Genomic DNA, 26,431 nt, shown 5'->3' on the forward strand with positions numbered 1-26,431 from the left:
ATTGAGAGGTAGATACAACTATTTTTATGTTATTATCAAAACACTTCTTTCATAATATGTCCTTCCCTTTTTCTTTCCTCTGATGTTTAGATTTAAAGGCATGGGTTTTTTATCTGAAAGTCTTGGCACAGTTATTAAGAATTTTAAATCAAATCAGTTTAAATGATTTTATTGAATATTATTTTGAGTAATCTTTTGGATTTCCACTATCAAGTAGTATTTCAGGATTAGCTACCTCATCTAGCTGAAGATGTCCCTGCTCATTGCAGGGCGATTGAACTGGATGACCTTTAAAGGTCCCTTCCAACCCAAGCTCTTCTATGGTCCCATGATGACACTGAATGAAAGGATTGAAAACACATCCCAGATTTAAGAGCACTGAATACTCTGAAAAACACAAATGTTATGGAATAATTCAGTGTTCCAAAGCAAAACTAAATTTTGCTTGTTTGTTACAGAATTTTACTGGCACAAGGCTCAGAGCCTACAATATTAAAACAACCTGCATAAATATGGCTCAGTTTACAAGATTGTGGATGTATGCATATCTTGCTAACCCACCACAGAAATATTAGGATTTTAACCAAATTGTTAAATACATCTAATGTCCTCATACAGTACCTTATTTCTTTCTGCAGTTAATCCAAGTATCCCTCATTTTTAGAGAAATTCTCACAGTACAAAACTAGGTCCCTTCGCCTTTGGATAAAGATATAAACAGAAGAGAAATTTCCCAAAAACTGTTTTGTGAACCTTATGAAAAAGGTTTCTTTTCTAGGGAAAAGAAAGCTTTATAATTGGATGTTAATAAATGCTGCAGCAACAACATCTAAAGAAATGTTCTAAGGAATATTTTCCTCTGCTTACACTTCATTATAAACTAAATAAAAGAAACATCATCATAATGTTCATGTAAAAAAATGACTTGGAGAAAAATATGCCTTGTATGCCCTAAAGATATCTTTGTTCTTGTCTCTCTAGAAATGATTGACAGGGTGAAAAATGAAGTAATTAACTTCTAGCTGACAGAAAACAGTAACATGGGTCTGTAATGATGGCGCCCGTGAGTGGCATAGTGTCCTACTTATCTGCATTTTAAAGCAACAGCTGCTGGATCTTTTGCAATGTCTGCAGAATTTTAAAGAGAAGCAAAATTAGAAACAACAGTACATCTTTACTATAAATGTCACAAAACTGATCCTCACAAGACAGAGATGGAACAGAATGTGTTGGACATATGTGAAATAATTATATTGGAGGGAAAAAAGCAGCTCTTATAACTCTTGACATCTCTGTAAAATTACCCTGACGTTTCTGAATCAACATAACACATGTATGGTTTCACTGTCTACCAAATTTCCTCTAGACCGAGACAGTTGTCTTGAAGATCCTCTTGAATCAGGACACTTTGTAAAAATAAGTTAATTATGAAAGGGTGCAGATGCCTCATTGCTAGACTGCATTTGCACAGCTAGACATATCTGCACCAGAGAGGGCTCAGTATGGACAATCAGTTTGCACCCTCAGTGTCCAGGATTAGTGCCCTCTTGCACATACCCACACAGCTCAGCACTGGGATCAGGGCTGCTTTGAGCCCCTCACAACCTTTGGCCCTGAGGAATGATCAGTTAATGACTGCGGTGTTCCTCTTCTGAAAAGTGGCTGAAGTAATGGAAGCAGAAGGTTGTAGCCTCACAAACCACGTTGTACAGCATGACAGCAGTGTAGTGCTGCTAATGTCCTAAACAAGCGGGATGAGGGTGCATAGGCATCTCCTAGAGTAAAAGTCTGTGAGATTGTGTTATACAGAGGGATCCAGTCAAAAGGGATTTAGCCTCTAAGGAAACCAGTTAGTTTGCTCCAAAAGAGGGGTTGGGAGTAAGCAAGCAGTGCAGTGTGAGCAATCAAGGCTCTGGGTACAAAGTGGTGTGCAAGATTATCTGGCTTCCACAGTCATACCCAAAGAATTGTGCCATGGAAACATATTTTTAGAAACAAGATCATCTTGTTTGTGAGGAAAAGCCATATCTAACATATCATATTGCAGCAGGTGGAAATCCTCTTTTAGAGTGAAATGAACTAATTCACATGACTGTGGCTCACAAATTGGCTATGATATTTTCTATGCTAACCATTGATATTATCTTTAAAACGGCCTCCTAGTTTAAGGGCTTCTTAAAAAGAAAATGCCAGTTCCAGCAATGTGAAATTCCAGGCTGGCATATGATTTATTTTAGCTATAGCTATGGCTGAGATTACAATTGCTTTGGACTTACTTTGATGGGTGCTATTCAGAAAGCTTCAGATGATCCTGAAAATTAGGACCATATCTAATCTCACCTCTTTCATTGCCATCATAGTCACTTGGAGTACAGTAAGGCAATAGGTATTGAATACAGTCTATGATAAAACTTACTGATAGGTAACTAGGACACTGATAGGTTACTCAAAGCTGAAAGTAAGATTCAGACTGATCATTTTTATGCCAAGAATGAACATGATGGATTTTAAGCACCACAGCCTACTGCAAAATTCAGCATTTCTACTCCCTTCAGTGGACCAGGTATTTTATACTACATTTAATCTCACAAATTCATGAGAAGCTGGATGTCTCTTTCTCTCACTTAAACATTTAATGGAATTCACATTAAGGCAGGGAAACATCCAGACTGCATTTAACCCTATATTTAAATCTTACTGTAATTTACACACACCTAACATATACAAAAGTGAATGCAAAAAGACTCAACAGGAGAGATCATTCCCATTCAACACAGACATGATATTTACCTTTTTCTAGTAGTCTAGTGGTTAGACACTTACTTGAACATGAGAAATTCAATATTTTGCTACACAATTGACTGAGGAAGTGGGAGATATAAATGCAGTTTCCTTAGCACACTGATGGGACAAAAATCTAGAACTTTCTCATCTCCATAAGTTGTCTTAAACACCACAGCACAGTGACTGAGGGGTCAGGATGGTGAAAGTCTGGGAGAAAGAATTTGGTGGTGACCCCTAGGCTGGAGTCTGAGGAATACAGTGGTGATTGAGCTGTCATGACTGTCATCGGTGATTCTGGACTGGCTTTCACTGAAACAGCAATTAGAAAGGGAAAAGGGATATGCTCTTGCCAGATTGTTTTGCTAAATGTGAGGAACATCACCATCACCACCATTTCTTCCTCTTACATTTTAAACAACACTGCTGCTCAATAAAGTGCCTATCCTCATTTGTGGAACTTTGGTCTCAAATTCCTGAAGAGTTGGCACTTAATACAGAGACTAAAGCCAGGCTTTCAGCTAGAGTGAGAGTTCAGATATATTCCAGCATTCAGTTTTTTACATAAACTCAATCTAGGGCAGGATGTTTGAACTCAGCCCATCCCTAAGGTGTTGCTGTGCTCTGTAAGGGAGCTCCATTAGGAATGCATTTGGCCAAAGTCCCTGCTTAGCACAGCAAAACTGAATTCCTTACTCAACACTTGCATTTACTGTACACAGAATTTATGTAACCAAGTTAGGTGCCTTGGATCACCCTCTGTGGACCATTATGAGATGCTGGGCTCTTGTAGCTTGTAAAATGGCTTGGAATTTGAATCAGTTCTACAGGTAATATCTGAGTCACTTCTGCTCCCTGCCTCTGCATCCTCACCCTGATGGTTGCCTCTTCCTACAGCCACCTTGGAAAATGCTGTCAGCATTTTAGCAAAGTCAGTTCCAGTTTCTCCCCCCATCAATCACCAATGTTTTTATACATACTGCCAAATTCTCTACTTGGACCAAGAATTCTCCTTGAGTGACACTGAAAACTATTCAGAATGGAAAGTGGTGGTTCAAGGTTTGACCTGCTCTGTATTGACTTGAGGGAGAACAAGAATGTGCTATGTTGCTGAATGGCAACATCAATTCCCTAAACACTAAGCAGTGAGATCAATGAAAATAAATCAATACTTCACTTAAAAATGGTGTCATGGAAAGAAGTCTCTTACTTTTTCCCTTAAGAGATAAAAAAGAGGTAAATAACAGCATTTGCTGCACAAATAACAGAATAAACCAAATATTGGGAAAGTCCTAAAAAATGCATTACCCTCTTCACAGACTGTCACCAAATGGGATTATCTCAAAGCTCACTTATTTTGCTCCCTGTCATTAAGAGCAGCAGCTCATCCCTGAGTTTTACGAAACAAAACCTAGAGGTTTACAAATAAAATGAGATTACCAAATAAAATGAGATTATCTCCTGCCCACAGAGCATAAGGACAGGGATGAGGATTTAAAATAAGGTAGGAGTGATGTGACAGCATTGACAAGATTTATTATTAAAAAGGTCTGGGAGAGCCAGAAAAAATCAGAACATTAAAACATTGCAACTATCACACTACTATGCTTTGTGGCAATTTAAGCATTTCATTTCTAGTTAAAATGAATCTGGAAGAAACAGCATTATTTATACATTGTATTAGCTGTAGAAAGTATGTTTTCAAGTAGTTAAAATTAATCTGTTTCCTCATCCCACTTAATTATTTCTTGAGGGGTGAATTGTTGGAGAAGAGAGACCAGAAGCAGAAGACATTCATGATGGTTTAATTATGCTTTAACTGATGTCTTATGAAATTTGAAGAACTGGCCAGATCACTGAATGGATGAAAAATTATTGTGATGCTTTTGTTATATCAAAATGAGTTGTGATGTTATTCAACTTGGCAGAATTCTTGTAACACTAAAATCCATCATTGATAAAAGTGCATTATTTTAAAATTTAAATTTATTTGCATATTGATGCAACAACCTGAATAAAGTAATCTTTTAGGGAAATGTAACCCCATTCTCTCTGAAATGCAGACAGGACTGAATCCAAATTAATCTAGAAAAATTAATTTGAAATACACAAGTGGACTTGAAGAGTGGAAATGTATATCAAGGGATGGACTATTGTTTCAAAATTCTCCTCTAGGGAACAAGTACTGAGCAGTGGCAACTCACTAATTTGCTTCTCACTCACCCCCTCCCAAACAATATATGTCTGTGACTACAATCACAACAAACATCCTCTAGGTTTGGGAATTTCAGCCTGTGTCCTAGACAGCCAAAATCCAGTACCCTTCACTCTGAGTTGCAGACAGACACAAAAGCATGGCTGTGAAGGGTTGAAAGATGTGAAATGTAACCACTGTAGCTGTGCCACTGAAGAAATAAAGAGTTGAAAAGTGTGACTGATGAGGTCTTAGATAATGGATTAACGAGCAAGTTGCCTGTAGTCCCTCAAAGGACTAATGGAAATTTACCCAAGGTACCTTCAGTATACTGTGGAGATGCATGTGGAGACCTGGAACCATCCACATACAACATTAAAGAGATGAATAGAGCAAGAACAGAACAGAGGGATGTTAATAATTTCAGCTTACATGTATATTTCATGTATGTTAACCAATCAGAGCATAAAAAAGGCATGATGGAAACTATCTTGCAGAAGAGGGAAATGGTGGAATCACTGTCCCTGGAACAGTTTAACAAGTGTCTAGGTGTGGTGCTCAGGAACATGGTTTAGTGGTGAACCTGGTAGTGCAGGTTTCATGGTTGGACAGAATGATCTTAGAGGTCTTTTCCAACCTTACTGATTCAATAGATAAAACAGGAGTAAAGGAAAGATGCAACTTGAACTTCTAAAAAACTCTGATCTGCTGGGCAGATGCTGCTGTGTGATGCTTGATCACTGGCACACCGTGTTGTTTGCAAAAATGCAGCACACGGGGTGGATACAGGGACAGCTACACAGGAGGAGTTTACAAACATTGCCCAAGCATGTAAGGGTTAGCTGTGGGAAAGCCAATGCTCAAAGCACCCTGATCTAGTGAGCGGTGTCCCTGCCCATGGTGGGGGCATTGGAACCAAATGGTCTTTAAGGTCCCTTTCAACTCAAACCTTGCTATGATTCTATTTGATTACTGTAATTTTAAACTAGAAATGCAGCTTAATGGAGTTAAACTGTAAATGCTCTCCCTCCAAAAAAGCATGGTATAATTTGATAGGCCTTCAGGAAGCGTAAAGAAAAGCCCCCTCCTACAGAGCATGATTGCTCAGCAACCCAAAACCATAAACATCTAATTTTTTATTCTAACAAAGCAAATTTCCCCTTAATCATCCATTAGGGAAGCCTATGTTAGGCAAAATATTGGCAGAGGAAACTTTAGCCTTGCTGGTAGATGACTGCTTTTATCAGTCATCAGTGAAAAATGCTGAGATATCTCAAAATTAATTCTAAAGTCAGCTAATCATCTTGAATAAAGTTTCAATTATTCTTGTAATTGGGTTTTTAGATTATTATTTAGATATTTAGATTATTATGTTATTATTTAGATTTTCTTAATCTAAATAAGATTCTTAATCTTATTTAGATTAAGAAGAAAAAAAAATCACAGAAATACAGAATCTTTAAGACTCAGCCTACCATGACTATTTAAAAATATTTATATTTTTATACAAGCACTTTTCCACTAAATTACTTCTGTTGCTACTTCGCTCTTCCTCGAACAGTCTGCATAGCTGATTTTTAAAAATTTCCTTTAGCCCATGTAGTCTTATTACCACAGGTAAAGCACAACATGGAAAACATATCCAGTGTTTCACTCCGAGTGAATGTTTTAAATGTTGCAAAGTTGCTGGTATAAAGATCACTCAGAGAAAATCTTACTGAAGTATTTGACCTAAATGTAAGCAGGTCTACTTTCTATCAGTACTCTAAGAAAACATAAATTTTGTTTTCCTGAACCTCACTTGTGTATGTAGTCTTTTTAGTATGTAATAGACACAATTAAAAGAAATTTTCCCTTTCTGCTGACTGAAAAGAAAGACTAAGTCCTTGACTTAGAAAGCTACAGCTCTGCAGAGAGGTAGCAGCACTGAAAACACCAGATTTATTTCTTTTGTTCTGTCTCTAAGCAGAAATGGACAGAAGGCCAGGTACATGAAATGCTTTCAAAGGAATTGATTAGTGATGTGTTTTAAATGACAACTTTCTCATGAATTTTTGTTCCAGGATCTTAATAATAGGTATGAAGTCAGAGGGGGAGAGAGACTGGATCATCCTTTTCTTAGACCTTTTGGGGTTTTCATGTTTATGACACATCGTAAGTATAACCAGATCCTCAGTCATATTGTCCTGAAACTGAAGAATTAGACATATTCTTATGATCCCATTAAAAAAACTTCCATTTGGGCTGCAATATAAAAAAGAAAAACAACTTCTTTTCACACGTTGAATTCAGAAATTTCAGATAAAATTTGATGTCAGATTCTTCAGAGTTTCGTGACTTAAGTAGTCTGAGATGACTTATTCAAGATCTGTTTATCTCCAATAACTGCAATTGGGTGTCCTACAATGAACAAACAGCTCCAGCATCACCCAGTATCTCTCTAACCATATAGCTGTATATCTTTAGTCCTAAATCAAGGCAAAATCTGAGCTGCTCAGTTCCAGAATGATACCACTTATCTTCCTGGAGAAAGAACTCAGGATGGAAAATTCTTTGTGTGCTTTTAATAGGCAAAGATCTTCTAAGCAGTAAATTTGAGTAAAATTCTTGCTAGCACTAAGATTTTTGTCTGAGCTACTGCAGTTTGTGACTCCTCAGTTCACTCCATGTTAGCACCGGTTATACTGAATGCAGGTGGGGTTTACTGATTTTGTAGAGGACATAATTATTATGGAATGCTTAATAAATAAATTTAGAGAATTTCCAATATTTCATACACTTATATCTGCTCTTTTAAAAGACAACAAAATTCCCTTGCAAATTGATGTCCCCAGTTGCTCTGGAGTATATTTAGAACTCAAGGCAAGTAGACAAATGAATGCAAATTTTGTGAAACATGCTGGGGTAGGTAGTGCACTTTCATAGATGGAAGACCAAAAGTACAACTGCAGCAGTTTAATACTTTATAAAATTTTCTAAAAAAGCAGCACTGAAATCTCAGTAAAACTGAAGTGTCCTTACCTAAAAACTCAAATGCCAACTAACAAAGTAGGGATTTTCCTTTCCTCATCTTAATGCAAATTAGGAGCTTCTGAAGAAAGGAAATTATAGCAAGTAAGAAGTTTAGGGAAAGGAAACTTTAATCCTTCTGCACACTATCCACATTAGAAGGGAATATATTCTTATGTCTGTCCAAGCCTGATGTCTTTAAGATGGCAATACAGAGAATTAAAACTAAAGTAGCTGAAAATCCATCTACCATACAGGACTTTCATACTCTGATGAAAGGAAAATAACCCCATTTTCTACAGGCTAAATTCAGCCATGATCCTTGCATTACACTAGACAATTTTCAACTTATTAATTCAGACAATTTGCCTATTCTTTCATACTTTCAAAGACAAAAACATCCTGTCTGTTGGTTATTTCTTTTACAATTTTTTCTCCAGACTTCTTGCAGCCAAAGCTGTTGCAATCCTCATTAAAGTCACAATTATCTGTTGAATTTTATCCAAATTTTTCAATTGTTTTTGATATTCTTGAAGGAAACCTACAGGTAAGTATTTCTAAATGAATGACTATCTGCTGGTGGTGTCTGCAGAGTGACAAAGGCAGATAAATGGATCACTGAGGACATTTAAAAGAAAACCCGATATTTCTAATCTGTTCTGTTTAAACATATTCTGAATTTTAGCATCAAGCAATAATACAAAATAAAGTAAACTACAATCCTGAAATCATCAATTAAAACAAGATTATTTCATTAACACAGTAGCTATAATAAAAGGTCATCCTTTTGGCCTGTGTGAAAAGACTGCTTATCATTCAGATATTGAAAGAAATTATCAGGCGTTTGATGAATGAGGTCAGATTTACAGGAAAGAAAGTTATTTACCACTAAACTCACTCAGTTCCCTATCTGTTTTGCATGGGAGTTAATAATCTGTGGTTATAGAATCTGCAGGAGGAGATGTGGTGAGCTGTGGACTACAAATTGAGGCCATCAACTTCTTGCACTAAGCACTAGATTTGGCCAGATAGTAAGCCCAACACAGAAATTGATAGGAAGTGTCCCATGGTCCACTGCTATTAATTAATATTTTGCTTTTCTTATTGTTCTAATTAATTATTAAAGTATAAGTAGATGAAGAGATTGTCAAAGACTTACAAAGAAAATTTATGCCCAGTTCAGTTTTGCTGAAAGATCTGCTGAAGTTCACAAGGCTTTCAAGATGAATCCACATGTAAATATCAATGATTAAAGAGGAACCTGATTTTTACTCCTGGAACATCTCATGATTCTGGCTTGAAACCAGAATAAAGACTGATGAACCTAATTGCAGTCTAGTTAGGGTTAACTTAAGCAGACTGAAACCTGTGTAGAGCAGATCTGAAGAAGCACCATGCACTGGAGTCATGCTGTAATTCATAACTCTAGTAGAGGCTTTAGGAACCTAGTTCTCACCTTGATAATATTCCTGGAGCTCCTCCTCTCTGTAAAGATGACCAGGTATGAAATTAGGACCAGACACCAGTGCCATAAACAATATAATTCAATTTGCTATTAAATTAGTAACAAATGGATGCCATAAAAACGTGTCTGTAATGTCATGTCTGGATGAAATACTGGGCTGAATAACCCTGCGAGCAAATCTACTGTCCAGGACATCTCTCAGGACACAGCTTCTCCCTGTAGCAGAGCCTTCTTGTCACAATAGCTCTCCATGGATGTGGCAATGCTCTGCCAGCCAGTACAGAAAAGGAAAAATAACTTTCAGTGCTTATACTGAAAGGGCAATTGCATTTGGAATCTGCAAACCCTGTTAGAAACATTGCTTCTTCCTTGTTTCCTGCAATGCTTCTGAAAATGGTTTTGATACTGCCTAGTCTCAATCTGTTTTCAAGATGGTTTCACAAAGATACCTGTTTCCTTGTCCATAAATCTATGAAGAAACCATAGATATTTTTCAAGTCTAAGCTGTATTTTTACAAGAGTAGTTTCTGAAGTATCCTCAGGAAAATGGAACATGGCAGACAAAGTCTGGCTGGCTGGATAAAGATGGGAACAGCAGAAAGGACTGAAATACAGCCTTGAATCTTGAATCATCTGTAAGAGAGTGGCAAAATACTGCTTGATGGCCATTAGGCTATGCTTTCATTTTGTCATTGATCACCTATGATCCTTTTCTTTCCAAATTGTCTTGCAGTCTCTGCAGAAAGGAGTAATTACTACAGGGGGTATTTGCAGCCTCTATCTGGACTCTAAAATGTCTCAAGAACATCAAGAGGAAAAAGCCTGTCTGCAGAGATAGTGCTTTTTAAAATAAAAAGATTACAGACCTTTCCAGCTCCCAGAGTGAAATAAATATTGATACTTTCTGGAAATGGGAAGGACAGGTATTATTAGCAGCACACAAAGGTAAGAACCATTCCAACCTGACAGAACTAAAATCTGAGTGGTTAGAAATATAAGGTTATAAAAACCCCAAATCCTTCTATGTTGGTAAGTAACTTTTTCTGCCCTAATTTTTTTCCAAAAGCTTTCAGCTGCTGCCCTCTATGCCAGGACCCTTTTGAACAGCTAGAAAGATGATGCAGGAACAGAAATAGCAAAGTGTCTTTTTCTGTAAGCTTTCTTTTTCCTGCCTTTTCTGTAAGCAAGGGTTTGTATACAAGGTGATATGCTGTGCTAAACAGGTGCTTTGATAATTGCATCAGCCCAATATATTGGGTGAAGGAATGTGGTTGCCTTCATGGTCAATTAAAAAGTGTAAGTAGAATCTATGGAAAGTGGGTGAATGTTTAATTATTATAATTCCTGTTTGGCAAGGAACATCTGGCAAACTCTTCACCAGATAATTCTGACAGTCTTTGTTTATTTGCTACAGTTGTAGATTAAGCAATTAGAGTAAGGAGTTTTAAGAGAAGAATGAGCCACACATAATCAGAGTTTTCTCAAGAGAGATGGAGCTGGAGACATGGCAGAATGCAGATGTGTACACACACACACACACATATATATAGACACACAGAGGGATATGTTAATCTCTGAAACAATTTTTTACTCCATTTGTTCTGAACATGGGGCCCATTCAGAGAGGATCAAATCCTGCTTGTCAAGACTGCTATACAAGAGAGACAGTCACAGGGTAAGCAGTGCAAGACCTGCTGGGGCTGGCACGCTAAGCCAGCTCCCCTTGGACACCAGCTTCAAGTATTGACCAGCACCACACAGGCACCACTCACAGCAGAAATATTAAAGCAGTTGCATCTAAACCAGGGTTTACTCAACAGCATGTCAATGAAGCCTGGGAGGACCTGATTAGTACTTCTTTTCCTGTTACAAGAGTGGGGTGGCAGGGAATTACTAAATTGAGCTCCTGAGGAGTTCCTTATGAGCCCCAGTTCAGGTAGGCAATTCCCCAGATCCTTCCAGGCTCACCATAGCATTATTACAGTAATTTCTATTTCTAATGAGATGTAAAAGGGTCAGCAAAGACCACTGGTCCCACTCAGCCTCACCACTTAACTTGGCTGGGCTCCCTCCTCAGAGATGAACTTTCTTGCAGTGAAACTAAAGATCCTCCTCATTTGTCTTTATTGGAAGGAACTTTGAATGCAAATTTCCACTACCTTTTTCAGCAGTGTTATGTCCTGTTTCTGTTCTCACCTTTGTTTCAACACAGCTGATTTGGAGAGCCTATTCTATAGTGGCTTTATGACTTTTCTGTATAGGATTTCAGGTAGAAAACTTCTATAGTGCCAAGCATCATCTTTCTCTCACACTGGCCCCTGTGCTGTGTGCAAATGCATATTTAGATTTCCAACTTTGACTGTATTTACACAAGCCTTTATTTCAATAGGCTTTTGTCTCTATGTTCATGGTCTAAGCTACTGTCTTGTACTTTTCCAGTGGAGAGCTGCACAAACTGTCGGTGTCCTATTATAGCTGTTGACATGGAAACATCATAAGCAACTATTTGTTGGATAAGACTGCTATTTCACAGGGAACAGACACAGCTTAAATGCATGTTTTGCTGATTCACTTTCAGCCATTTTAAGCCACAGACAGTTTATCTTCACTTTCACATCCCCCTCCCCTTCACTGATGGATCATGTTCAGAGTTTCTGCTTAGAAATGAGGCTGAAACTGTGTCTATCTTGCTTATAAAAATTTCAAACATCCTATTCCCACATGGGGCCAAGATCTTCAACCTCATCATCTTCTGGGTTGGATATTATTCCAGCTGACACTTTCTACTCTCCGAAGCAGAAAGCAGGCAGTCCCTCTAGGGAACGGAAAAGCAAAATATATGTGCTATGAAAAGCTATTAAGGCATCTCCTAAGAAAAGGAAAAGGTGTGTTGCTTCTGTAGAGCAGACATCCTGTCAAGCACATTACCTGTTCTGGGCCATTATTTTAATAACTTATGAAACAGAACAGAATGGAAAATGGCCACAACTGTGTACTACTTATGCCTGGTGAAGTTGCTAATAGAAAAGCTGTTTCACACCAGGCATTAATAATGCTGCACTGTGAACATGATTCCCTGCCTCACCCAATTATTTAAAATACAACAACTTTTACTGAAAATACAAAGATAAGATCACTTAGGCAAGAATGGTTTTGATATTCTGCAAGCTGCTTTATATTCTGTTTTCTGTTCTAAACTTTAGGCAGGATGTGTAATCTCAGATTTCTGGGGGCTGCGCTTGTTCCACACAAGGCTCAGTCCTTCCAGGCGCTCCATACTGGGTACCATAGCTCATAATTTTGAACACAAAGCAGTCAATGATTTTCAAAGTGACAATCACATAGGAATAAATCTACTTTTCCCCCTTTTTGACCCAGCTGGAGATTGATACCCATTGATAAAAGCCTTGCTGGGCTGTTGGTTCATGCTGCAGCTAATGATGCATCCACATCCCTGGGAGGGATGGGCTGAACTCATTGCACACCCGGTACCCAAGAGCAGCAGATATGATAAACATGAAGATGTGAAGGAAAGAGCTGGTGTCAGATGCAGAGATGAGACTGTTTGACTGATGTGTTTACATGTTCAGTTTTCACTCTCCATTAACTGCTTAGTCTTTGTCTGTGAAATGTTATGAAGAATTGCAAACAAACATTTTTCCTTAACTGTTCATAAGTATCAACATTGCAAAAAAGTAGTAGATGAGTAAGAAATGCAGTAAAACTGTAACAGCTTATGAGGTGGCTAAGTTTCAACTGACTATACATCAAATATATCGATTTTCACAGTCCTAGGGTATTGGTAAGACATACTGTTGTATTTACAGCATTACATTTTAGGGTGTTTTTTTAGCACTGGATTGCCATTGAACTATAAACCTGAAGGCTTTTGAATTGAGAGTAGTCCAAGATTAATAATTCTCACAAGCATCTTTCAGCTGAGAGTGGCACCAGCATTATGAGTCTTAGGACACTTTAGTTAAGGGCCTGTGAAAATTTCACAGAAATAATATAAAGAAGTGTGAAATTCTCACAGTTCCCACTGACAGTGAGAGGCTACTTTAAAAAAATCCCAACAAAATGGTTTCTCTCCAGATATTCTCTGTTCTTCAATTTTTGGTTGAAATTTTTAATTTCTCATTTGCTCTGTTCTTGGCAGCAGAACGATGAACCTGGTAATTTTTGCAAATGCCTCTAAGCATATAAGCAGGTTGAATTTTGTGAGAAGATATTAGATTTGCTTTTCCAAAGATAAGAGTTGTTTCACCTTCCTTTTTAATTTTACAGATAATCACAGGTTCTGCAAGCCAGATGCTTTTGCTCTAAACATGAAATTCAATGCAATAAATAAAAACTACTGGATTTACTTCCCACTGTATATAGGTGGTTCTTGTATTCCAGCATATCCCTCATCCTCCTCAATTCCTCAGTGTTTCTGATAATTTATGAAGACCTGGGTGAACAGTTCCTCAGTGATACGGTTCAGCTCTTGAATGTCTCCCTAGAAAAAAAGGTCTCTAAAGCAAGCACAGTGACCCTCCTTGCTTTGAAAAATAAAGATTTACACTCTTTCCTTGGTTCTGAATCTGAGCAGCTCTCACTGAAGCCAGGGAGAACATTTGTGCCAGAAGGATGTATAAAAGATTCTTATTTTCAGAGAAAGAACCATTAAAAAGTAGTAACTGAATACTCAGAAACTCTTACTTAACCAGGACACGTGAAATGAGTGACATTCCAACAATTCCAGTCTGAAAAGGAACTTCAAGTCCAATAAGCCATTTCATTAATTTAGTTTTTATGTGTACCTATCTGGCCATTTTCAAACTTATCTGCATTATGCCATTTATAACAGATTTTCTGAATGCATGTTTCCATTCTGTGCTACAATTGGGACCATTCAATTGCCCAGGAATCTGAGGTAAGTGAAAAAATTGTACAAAAATTCCATTTTCCTCCACTTACTGTTCAGTAAAGGGAATTCTAATAGTTCTATCATGCCATTAAAGTACAGGCATGGCTATGTAAGCTATTTCCTCATTAAAACAAAAAAATAATGTCTAGGTGCCAAGCTCACTCACATTTGCTCTCCAGAAATCTGGATTTGAGTGACTTTCAGTGCTGCAAAACCAGAAAGAAACTGCAGTTTGGAGGCTCCCAGATGCTGGAGTCATAAATTCATCCAGCTTGATGACCATGTACTGAGCGTATATGGACCCTCAATAGTGCTAACTAAAGTGACAAATGAATTCAGAAGGAATCCTGGGTAATAAGAATACGGGCAAAAAACCAGCCCAATTAAACAAGACTGTTGGTGTTTCCAACCTATGTTGCAGAAGAATGCACAGACAACAGTCAGAGGCTTGATGTTATAGCCCGTAGATCGCATATGAGCACGCACGTGTGTTTGTGAGAGAGCAAAAGAGAAGGATTTTGAGTGTGCATGGGATTCAGGTCACACAACATGAAGTGTCTCTAATATTGATGTTTACATCTCAGCTAATCACCTGAGGCTCCTTCCACTCAACTGTGAGAAAGAGACATTTTTAGGGCATGATTCGCCTGAGCAATTTTAGATGTCTCCTTCTGGATGACATGAATTGTACTCTGAAAGTGCCAAGTGCACTCCACTGACTCAAGAGAGATACTAGGCAACTTGCTTAAGTGCAGATTTTTGCAATGTGTATGTAGATATAGCATGTAATTAACACTAAAATATCCATTTGGATTTTCTTTTTATATATATACACATACATCTCACAAAAAAGTATTCTCTCTCCTCCTTGTAACGAGTATTTAATCATGGCCATTTCATACCTCTCTCTGGTTTCCTCAGTACCTCCTTCTGAAAAACACCAGTGCAATTATCTCTTCATTACATTTCTGCTTCCAGACCTAAATACTAGAGCCATACATCACCCAGTCTGATCTTATCATGTGTTCAGGTTTCACTACCAGGATATCTCCAAGAATTGCATTTCTCAGGTGGATTTCAGACTGCAGTGCAGCCAGCTGTGCAGATTCACAGGAGAATTGTGCCCATGCAGCCTTGACCCGATGTTCACTTGCCTGAGGGGGTTCACTGCCTCAAAGAAGACAGCGAGACTGAAGGCGGTTGTAACAGACATTGCATGGAACAAGCCCTGGATATCAGACTCAATCTTCACAAACTGCCTCAAAAGAATTTCAATTGTAGCTCTGAAAACTTCAAAACTGAGAATTTCTCTGATCTGTTGAAAATCAAAGTCTCACTAGAGGAAGATGTCCCTGCCCATGTCAAGGGTTTGAAAACAGATGACCTTTAAAGTGTCTTCTAACCCAGAACATCTGTGATTCTATGATATGGCAACATGCTAATCTCTAAGTTCAGGAAATTTGTGTAAAGATGTCTAGTGCCTAATGGAAAATCCATTGTGCTGACAAATGAGAGTAAACCACCCAAAGCACCTCAGCTTTGACTTCCCTTCTGCTAAGTTGTGATGGCAAATCTCCAGATTCTTCCTCATGGCTCAATAAGAAATGAACCAGAACACACACATTTTTGACAGATAATACCACAAGTTTGTATGGCCCATATCTTTCACAGCTTTGAAATGCTTAGCAATAATTCCAGTTAGAAGAAGACAAAAATGTAGTGGACTAAGAGGCATCTTTTTGCACCACGCACATTTTTTATAAATAGTGCAACATGGACTGGAAATAAGAAGGCTGATCGAAAGCATCCTCATCTTATTGGGAAGAGCCTTGGGCTCACTTCCCACTGCAGTGCTTTTCCATGCACAGTGGAGAGGCAGCTGCAGAACCACTTCTTCCTACACTGCAGCTGGATCCAGTCCTGTCCCAGCCCTGATTTCCATCCCCACCTTAACAGCCAACTGTACCATTCTCTTTGTACTGATATATATAAAAGTAGTGCAGAAGCTGAAAGAGCTGCATTTCAGTAAACTCAACCCTTCATAGATGGCAATAAGGAGCCCTGATGAGGTGAAATCAGGTTTGGTCACTGACAGGACTGAACAGACTTTAAACAGAGAGAGTGAAAAGGTTGGGCAGTGCGAAGCTTTAGAGTTATTTCTGCAGTGATACACCTCCACGGCGCCCGCTTGAGGCTTTAGACAACTGGAATTTTTAAATACAAACATTATTTCAGAAGTTGTCTGGTTTGAATAAAGCTTAAATGGTGACTGTTTATGCTAAGTGTATCTCACTACTTTTCATCTGTAAATCAAAACCAGACATAAGACAGCAGTTTTGAGTGCCAGATATTTCCCTGAAAACCTTTTTTTTGCATGTGCCGTAGCAATTACTGAGGCATCCACTCTTATCCTCAGAAATCTAACACAAGTACTTTAAGCTCAGGAATAATCTAGTAAAACAACAGGAAAATTGCTTAAGCTATGCTTCCTCCAAAGTTTGGAAGTTACAGTTTCAGTGACTCCAATTCACCAAACTTTTTAAAGAACTGTACTTCTCCAATGCTTAACTCTTCAAAAGGCTGTCATGTTCCACAGCCTCTGAGTTAAATTACATGATCTGGCATTTCCTAGGAGTAGCAACAGTAACCATATATAACCTAGAAATCTGACTACTGATACGGACCAGGAAGGACAAAGCAAAGCAGGTATTTATATCAAGACAAAGAAATATATAATCTTACAAGAACAGATTTTAAAACCTTGAGCTAAAAAGACAAAAAGGAAGACATGAATTTGCATAAGACCCTGCTATGCATGTATATAGCACAATGTTTAGCTGGTGATGGGTTTGTTTATTCTCCGGGTTGATCATGAGCTGATGACTGAATTCCAATGACTTAAAAAAAGATAATAGCAGATTTTTTTTTAGCCTATCATTGCAGTTAGTGAATTCAATTTAAATTCTTTCACTTTCACCACCAAACAAAGCATGAATAATAACATTTTCTATGTTTCCTATCCATACTCCCACTTTCTGTGTTTTTTTCAGTATTTCTTTTCCTCAATAGATCTAGTGACAAAGAGGTTGTGAGCTCCCAAAAGGACTAGAAATATTTCCTACAGCTCCATCCGCCCCTGGAGACTCATATTTTGCCTTTAGTGTTGTGGACTCTCTGATGACATCCCAGAGATACAGGGCCTGTGATAAAAAAGCAACAGGCAGTAATGAAAAAAAGAATCCAGGAAATTCATGGGAAATAATCAGAGAGACAGACAGAAAAAAAGAAAGAGAAAAAAAAAAATCTGAAACACCACAGTATGCAGAGATAAAAGACGGTGTCAAAGAGCTACACAATTTCTCTGAACAAGTAATTCTTGATTTCCTTCCTGTGTTGTTTATACTCCTGAAGTGAGACTTTTAAATACTTTTAGCCACCTGCTTGTGGTCCTACATTCAACCCTTTAACTCTATATTACATTTTGTCTCACTTAACTGAATATAGCTTCTTTCACATATCTCAGTGCTATGCTTTTATAGTAGGAGCTGGATGGGGAAATCACAGACTGTAAGGTAAAGAAGAAATCCCTGCATCCAAGAAACCCCACATCCATTGGCATAACTGTAGCTTTACTTTTTCTCACCCTCTTTTGTTGGCTTTTCTCTGAGTAGGTAATGACACTTATTTTCAACTATTACAACCTATCTGGATCTCAATTTGTTTCTTTGTGTTGCCTAGAATATAGCGATTTGTTTCAATTAAGCTTTCTGGTTAAAAAATAGCCATGCTTGCCATACTCAGTGAAGGACAGCAAAATCACTACATCCCAAAGAAAGGAAAACAGCAAACTTGAATCATAAACTTGGCATTACAGCTAGAGATTTACAACAACATATGGTCATTTGCCTCTAGCTCTCTTGCACATGCTGACTAAAATAATCCATTGAAACAGAAATGTCCTGAATTTTAAGAATAGAAACCAAATGCTAGATTCTAGCTTTTTACATGGGCCCTGCCTGTAATGAGTATCCATAATGAGAAAACTTTCATCTCTGAAAACAAGTACATTTCTGAGCCCACATTTATTTTTCCTGAGTGCCTAACATAGACACAACCAACCTTTGTAATTAGTGCATGTGAATTGAACTGACAGTGACAGGCACAAGGCTGCAGGTGCTACTGCACCACAAACACGTTTTGGTAATATGTGAGATACAGAGCCTCTCAAGCACGCTGCTCAGACATGGACACAGCCAATTGTGTGGGTTTGAGAGAAAAGAGTAAACACTAACAAAAGTGACTGAGGCTTGTGTGGCTTTCTGCTTCAGAGGTTTGGGGCATTTGTTGGAACGACTATGGAATAAAAGAACAAGTTTTGCATTTGTAGTTTGGGAAGTGCCATTTAGATAAGCAGCTAAGACATCAAAGGCTCCTGCAGCGAAGCACCAGGGCATGGCAGCTTAGTGAGACAGATCGCAGCCAGAATTCATGAACTAGCAGAAAACCAGGCTCATCAGTGCACACGGAGCAATACCGTACAGAAGAGCTAGGCTAGTCCAGATGCAGCACAGATATCCCAGCTTGGCTCAGAGCACAAGTTAATAAGCCTCAGTTCTCAGCAGAGCTTCCCAGGCCAATGCTCACACAGGGGGGATCAAGCTTTGCTGCTATTCAAACTGCAGTGAGGTGTTCAGGATCCTGGTGTTAGCACTTTATCTGTACACCTCAATTAACCTGCAGTTGCTGGCTTGGGCTTCTCACACCATTACTCCCCCTATATTTGGGTTCCTGGCTTATCTCAAGAAAGGAAGCTTGGATCTATCCATCCTTACACACACAATTGTACCTTTTCATAAAATGCAAATTCAGGGAGCTGACCAAAGATCTTGACAACAAAGTCACTCTGGTCTGGAAAAAGCTTCTTCAGGTCAGAGAAAGTCAGAAATGCCTTGAAAACTTCAACACTTCTAATCTGACCTTGCCCAAGAGCAACATCACCGGTAAGAGTGATCCATCTCCCTTCAGTCATTGCTCTTTCTGACAGCAGTACCAATTAGTGCTTCATGTGGTTGTTGCCCATTAGAACAAGACCCTTCATGCTAACATTAAAGTTTTCCCTTCCTTCTCTGCCACCTTACTCCTTCAAGCTGAGAGCATAATGACAAAATGTAGAATTTAGCCTTAATTGGATCTCTGCAATGTTATCACCTGAATTAGCTCCCCTGTGAATAATTATCACTGCCTAGAGGCTGACAAATTGCTTCCCTCTACTTCATGATTGTCAGGAATTTCAAATTATATGCTGAGCATGGGGAGGATAGAGGGGACAAAGGGGAGAATGAAAATGAAAGCCTAGAGAAGCATAATTATTAAGATTATTAAAATACTTGACAGATTGCCACAGTCTCCATGAGTCCCAAAAGGGGAGAGGGACAGCAAGAATTTTGCTGGGGCAATTGGGCAACACCCAGTCTGGCAACAGACTCGTACAGGCAAGGTGAAACTACAACCACTGCTCCCAATAAGTGACAAAGGTGATTCCTTTGTTATTCACCACCCCATTAAAGCTATGGATAGCAGCTTGTTTACCATCTCATCTGCACATTTGGTCTTGCTACGCAGATGGCAAATTTTTTGCAGCATAGACTGATAGAAGGGTAAATGTATGTGAGGGCATAGTAGCAGATTGCCATGCATTTAGAGTAGCATATAAGAGTTTGTGTTCTGTAAGGAAAAGGTTTTGGCAAAAAGCTAAAAGCTGCTCTTCCTGAGAACACTCATTCCACATCTGGTCAAGACCTCACACAGAAACACATTCTGTCATTACTCCGCAGTATCCATCTCAGATACTGACTAAGAAATGAGCTAAGAAATGTTCATTACATAAACCCAAATCACTATAAAAGTGTAATGCTCTTTGCACATTACTTGAAATGGTCAAATAGGGCAAATAGGGCTTTTATCCAATTTTCTCATTAATGATGCTATGCTTGTAAGATGGATGTATTCCTCAATTTATTTCAAAGCAGTTCCTCAGACTTTCCCACCATACCAAACCAACAACACAAGTCAGACACAGGCAAGGTAGCTGCTGATATATTCCCAGAGACAGCTCTTCCTGCTTACCTGACATACAGTGACCTCTTCTGATTAGTCCTCAGGGAGCCAGACCCAGAACTCATGCTGTGATTCATCATCTGCTCACGCAGGTCATGGATTTTTGCCTCAAATCGAGCGTACTCTGAGGAGATAAGAAAACCCAAGAGAACAAGGATATTTTAGTTTTCTTGACCTACATAATCATTAGGGCTGCTAAATGCAAATTAACATTAAATTAATGAGTGTCAGGCATGTCTTGAAAATGGAGGTCTAATAGAACCTTGAATTAATGTACTATCTTAGGTAAATATATGCCCTTTTTATTGTGGTGCCTGAACATTTCAGCACTGGCTAGGTGAGGAAACATATACCCAGACCCACGGTCCTGCAGTTTCAGGAAAGGAAAGGAGGTTTAAGGTGTGTTAACAAATATCTTCCAGTCTGTGGAAAGGATGTTAAAAGCAGTTTTCCACTGTATCTTTCCTCCTTCCAAACAATGTGATACCTTGGTAGGGTCAGTGGGACTGAAGTTATTAACGAGTGAAACAATTATTGTAAAATCCCATCAAAATGAAGGAGATATTTCTATGTCCAATTATCCCCAAAGCAGCCGGAAAATCATTGCATGAGTAATCAGCCACCTTTTTTACACTGCTCACTGAGGCTTGGGCTCTGCTTCTTTTAAATAGGTGGATCCATTATCTCATTCTTAGGGTGGGTGACCCCAGAAACTCCAAACCTAAGCTGCATAACAATGGCACAGAACTGCTCCCTCCTCACCTTGTTCACCCCCATAGTGGGGATGAACAAGGGATCAGCTGGATCACATGAGATCAGCTGGAGCTGTATCATTTGGTGAGATTCCTCTCTGACAGGACACAGCCTCATCAATGGTCCCTCCAGCTGCCATGCTTCCCTTGCTCATCGTGTGACTCAATGGACTGAGCTTTGGTTTGCAAGAAGAAAGGTTGAGATTTTGGAGACAAGCTCTAATTCCTTGAAAATGAGAACCTCCAGCAGCCCAGAGAGCCATAATTCAACCTAAACCCAGGAGATCTCCTGATGTGAGCTATAAGACTAAGCTGAGGGGGTGTACAAAATACATTTCAGTGAGTCAGTGGCACTTTAAAGAGTAAGATATTGCAGACTGATGCCAGCAGAGAGAAGATGATGTTCCCTGCACCTCAATGTTTTATTTCACTGATGCCTTCAAAAGAAAGGTCCCATTCCCCACAGCAGGGCTAAAGCAGAACTGAAACCAGCACACAAGGTTTCCTCCCTCAAAGGATGGAGGTACATTCCACCAGATCCCACCATCTTCCAGCTCAAGCAAATAAATCTTTACAGTGCATTTATAACCCACTGCTCTGCATCTTGTTTTTTGCTTTCTGAGCTACCTGAAAATGCTGTAAGACAGCAACATTCACATTTTTCTCCTAGAACTCAGCCTTATTTTTGTTTGATCATTTGCTGTTCCTACTGGCTCAGTTCCCAGAATGTCTAGATGCTTTGCAACAACTAATTCGTTTTATTCTGTGCACTCTACATTTTCATTGGATAATAACACCTGACCTTTCCAAGATCCCACATTTTGCACAGGTGGCTTAGCAGAATGGTTTGATTTGGGATTTTGTGTTTGGGCTTTTTCCCCTCCTTCTCTCTTGACACATTTTGCCTCCCTTTCCACTGAGCTTCCTTGGCATTACCTACTCAGTCTGTGAAGTGACAGAGGCTACTTTGCTCGTCAGCTGGGAACCACTGCTGTGCTATAAGACTCTTCAGTCTTCCCACATACCTATGACTTCACCGACTGCAACTGAAATTCTGTGTGTCAGGAGAAGAGAAACTCCTACATGCAGACTGTATTTTAGATTTATTCTGTAGCTTGTTTCTTGCTCAGTTCTTTCACCTAGAGTACATCTTTAAAATTCTGAGCGATTTAAAAGCACAAATTCTCAGTGGAACTAAGGCTCCTACAAACTCATGTTGTTTTTTTCTGGAGTCGAGCTTAGTTTTGAAGTGTTTATCCCAGTGTAGGATTTAAGTTTGCTCTATGTGAGTCATATTTGTTCTGATCTGCTGCTTTAGAATTTATTTAGTAAATAATCATCTTCTGAGCAAAGCTTTGTTTAGCTTATATTTCATTAAAACCAATCTAACATTTCTTCTTGGCAAATAGGAAAGGGGATCTTAAGGACTAAGCCTAGCATTTCTCTTCCTCATGGAGTATCAGTCCTACACAAATAGACAGAATATTACAATTCTAAGGCTCGTTAGCAGCTCTCTTTCATTTATGGTGCATACACTGAAGAAGCAGTAAACAGATAGTATAATTCAGCTTCTTTAATGTTTTACATCTGGGCAGCACCAAGGATATGAATGATCTACAGCACAGCAACTTTCCCTTTAATAAGCATTCCCATCCCAGGCTCTGTATGTAAGGTGTGGGTGTAACTCCCAGATTTAGACATCAATCTGGAGAGTGAGAAAAGAGGACTGAAATTCTGATTTTCTCTAGCACAGCATCCAGCTAACTTGAACATCAGATACTCAAATGACTACAGCTTGATCAGGTGATGATATTGCTGGTGTTCTGACTTTACAGCACACTTGTAATTTAACCAATTTTAACTGCTTGTAAACTTATCCTGAGTTCAGGAATATCTCTCTGGGAGACCTCTTGAAACGACAAGACATATTAAAAATTGTCTAATAAGTGCGATGGAAACTCAAGGTTCGAAGTCCTCCTCCCTGCTTGATAGCAAAAAATACTGAATTACTGATGATATTCTGTTACTTTGTTTCTTGGGATGTTTTTAGCTATGGATTTAAAGAAATAGATAATTTGAAAAACCCCCAAATTTATGGGACTATATTTTTCTACTGTACCTTCTTTGCATTTTTTTGTAAAAAATACCAAATTATACACTTGTCTCTTCTTCCTGGCAAATGCCTGGGCCAAAAATTGCATGACCATCAATGCAAGCAGTCTGTAACTCAGCTCAGATCAGTTTCTTTAATCTCAGTCCTCCTAATTCTCCTACTGATTCCTAGATACTACAGTGACAGATGCATTTGAAATGTGAACAGAAAAAGAAACAGTGATGCTCTGCCATCAGAACTGCTGTGATAGTTCTGCCTACTGGGAAAGAGTCCTTTTTTCTTAACACTTCTTTGTACTTGGGTCATTCCAGGAGAGCTGTCTCCTAATAGCTTTGCATTTGTTAGGTGTGAAAAAGGACAGTGCTAAAGTCCAGAAAAACACTTCATGCTTCCTTCAAATTCAGCACTGAATCTAAATAACACACTTTTCAAGGCTCCTACACAATTAAAAGGACAGTGAGGTTGTGACATACTAACAAAATATACAGTCAAAGCCCATTCATTAACTTCATGCTCTTTGAAGAAAGGAAGAACAAAGAACATGTTGCTACTGGAATGCTTCATTAGCAAAACTTCTCAAATTTACTACACTCCATCTGCAAAGTTCCTACCTGTTGCCTGATTTAACAACTCTGGTAGTTTAAGAACTGATAAAGGCAAATAAACAGACTGAATAAACAGGGAGCTGGTGATTTCCCTTCCATCTTTTCCAGTCCAACACTGTGCCAAGTGCTATATCTGAGACTCATATGTATTCTAACCTTCCAATATTGATGCAATCCTTTCCTTTCCAAAGCACTTGGACATGTTGCAAGGTCTGGATGGATCTTTGGGAGTAGACTTCAAACACCTTGAAGTATCTCCTCAGCTCACATACTGAGAAATCAAAGCAAGGCAAATGGCCAGCCCTGTTAAAAAAAAACATCTAAAACCTCAAATCAAAAGAGTGATACACTTCATGTTTAGCTGGCCAATATCAAAAAAACTATGATCTACAAAATCTTGACTAATCTTGACTAATTCACTTTGGTATCTCAGGCGAAGCAGATACCAGTTTTCACTGCTGAAGTGATTTAGATACCTAAAATTCTGCCAACTCATCTACCCACTGTGCAAGTTGGGTCTTACGTGGTGGGAAGGAATTGTTTTAACACACAGACATCCCTCCCTTTTGAGCTTTCTACTGGCTCTCTTTGGTGGTCCATGGTCAGACTTGGTATGTGAACTTTTGAGTCTGATTACTTAACACACAGGTCTCTCCGCATATCATGAGTCTTTCCAATATCATGAGTTTGTGAGATTTGTGATGGATACAAAGATAATAAAGACAGTCTGGGATGAGTTTTGCTGTGATGTCCTTTCATATACATAGAGCAAGAACTTCTCCTATTAATATAAACAGTATATCAAAATTCTGGTTCAAAAAAAATTAAAATGAGTTCATAAACAGCTTAAAAGACTGAGGATACAAGAAATAGTTGAGAACACAAGACAGCTCCTGGAAGTCTTAGATGCTTTTGGGAGACAAAAAAGTAATGCAAGAAAGTAAACCTCAAAATCAATTAATTTCTGAATATAAAAACAGAAAGATGGAGAAATTATATCTGATGGCTTGATGCTACGTTTTGGTCACAAAAATAAAGACTAGCTATGTTAAATGAATAAATATTCTGCAGCTTTTCTGTGAGAAAAAGTCGCAGTATTTCACAAAACTACACCATTGTTATTTTTCACTTTTATATTTATAACAAAGATTGTAGTATTGATTGAATTTAGAGAACATGATAACAAAAGCCCCACATCCTACAAGTCAAGCAAAGTTAAAAAACTGAAACGCTGACATATGATACAATAGAGAAAATAACAGTTCAGCAGCCCAATCCATGTCCTTATCACTTAAACACTTTTAGTGCTGGCCCCTTCAGAGAGATAGCAATTCTTTCTGCCAGCAGGTAGCAGAGTTGGCTTTTCTGCGTAAGTCAGGATAATCACTGTTTGCTTCTAGATGATAAGAGGTTTACTAAAAAGTAGAAATTAAATAATGGAAGGTAAAACTTGCATTGTCCAATTTTAACAGACTACATGCTTTAAAAAAACCCCACCAAACCTCAAAACACAAGCAAACCAGGAAGACATTAATTAGAGACCTCAAAAAAGATAGAAAAAGCTCTAGAAACTATACTGAAGGAACAGCTGCCAGACCAGTTTCTCTATCAATATAAATTGGGCATAATTTCAGTGGATTCAGGCCATCTTCTGTTCTGTTGATGGGAACACAAACTGTATGGTGTCATGGACTTATTGCCTTGGACAACTGAGACAGCAATGTGCATAACACTATGATTATGGTACTATGATATATGCTATTTATCTAAGAATTTTTTTCCTTTGTCTCCTCTTAGTAAGTGTCCAAGCTTAATAGTGTAAGATTTAAAATAATAGAACAGATTTTTTTCCTACAGTGAGTGTTCTTCCATTTCTGCGGTTTGCCCAAAGTGTTGCCCAGTCACCAATGGTTATTTGGAGGTGAGAGGAAGATGAGCAGACCAGCATCAAGAATTCCAAGTATTGGATCTGGTTCTACTTTTCCAGAGATTTCCAGTGTGAAGCTGTGTGGGACAGAAGGAGTAACTCTCCTCATACAAGGACAGCTATGGCAGAGATATGGCTGCTAGATTAACATGGTGCCTTCCAAGGGCCCAGCATCCCACAGCCCTGGAAGCCTTTGAAACTACTGTAAAGCACATGGAAAGTGAAAGTGCGTGCAAAAGGCATAAACTGATATTGTATGCCTTCTCTTTGGATTTTTTTTTTAATATTTGAGTCAATTTTTTGGCTGAAAGTATACTTTTTAGATGATTAGGGGTTAAATTCTACAGCTGCCTGATGTTGCAAACATTCACACTGCAGGTTAATGATGGTGAAAAATCATTGTGGTAATCTGTGGTAAATTTGTAAGAAAAACAAACAAACAATCAAGCAGTACAGTTCACTGTACCTTTGAGTCTTTTATCTGCCTCTGCCATGTCTGAGGCTGTACAGAGCTATCTCCCTGGCAGTGGCCAAGTCTGGCTTTGGATTTTATATT

At 38.6% G+C, this 26,431-nt stretch overlaps 1 protein-coding gene across 31 annotated transcripts in view; it reads right to left on the reverse strand.

Annotated features, from left to right (window-relative positions):
• DLG2 (discs large MAGUK scaffold protein 2) overlaps nucleotides 1-26,431 on the reverse strand; it is a 990,031-nt gene that overhangs the window by 69,312 nt on the left and 894,288 nt on the right. For all 31 annotated transcript variants that reach the window (XM_064719541.1, XM_064719525.1, XM_064719532.1 and 28 more), the window contains one exon: nucleotides 20,488-20,602. In XM_064719541.1, coding sequence (XP_064575611.1) covers nucleotides 20,488-20,602 — 115 coding nt within the window. The remainder of the gene's footprint in view (nucleotides 1-20,487; nucleotides 20,603-26,431) is intronic.

This window comes from Zonotrichia leucophrys, chromosome 1 (assembly GCF_028769735.1).
Source record: "Zonotrichia leucophrys gambelii isolate GWCS_2022_RI chromosome 1, RI_Zleu_2.0, whole genome shotgun sequence".
Classification (NCBI taxonomy): Eukaryota; Metazoa; Chordata; class Aves; order Passeriformes; family Passerellidae; genus Zonotrichia; species Zonotrichia leucophrys.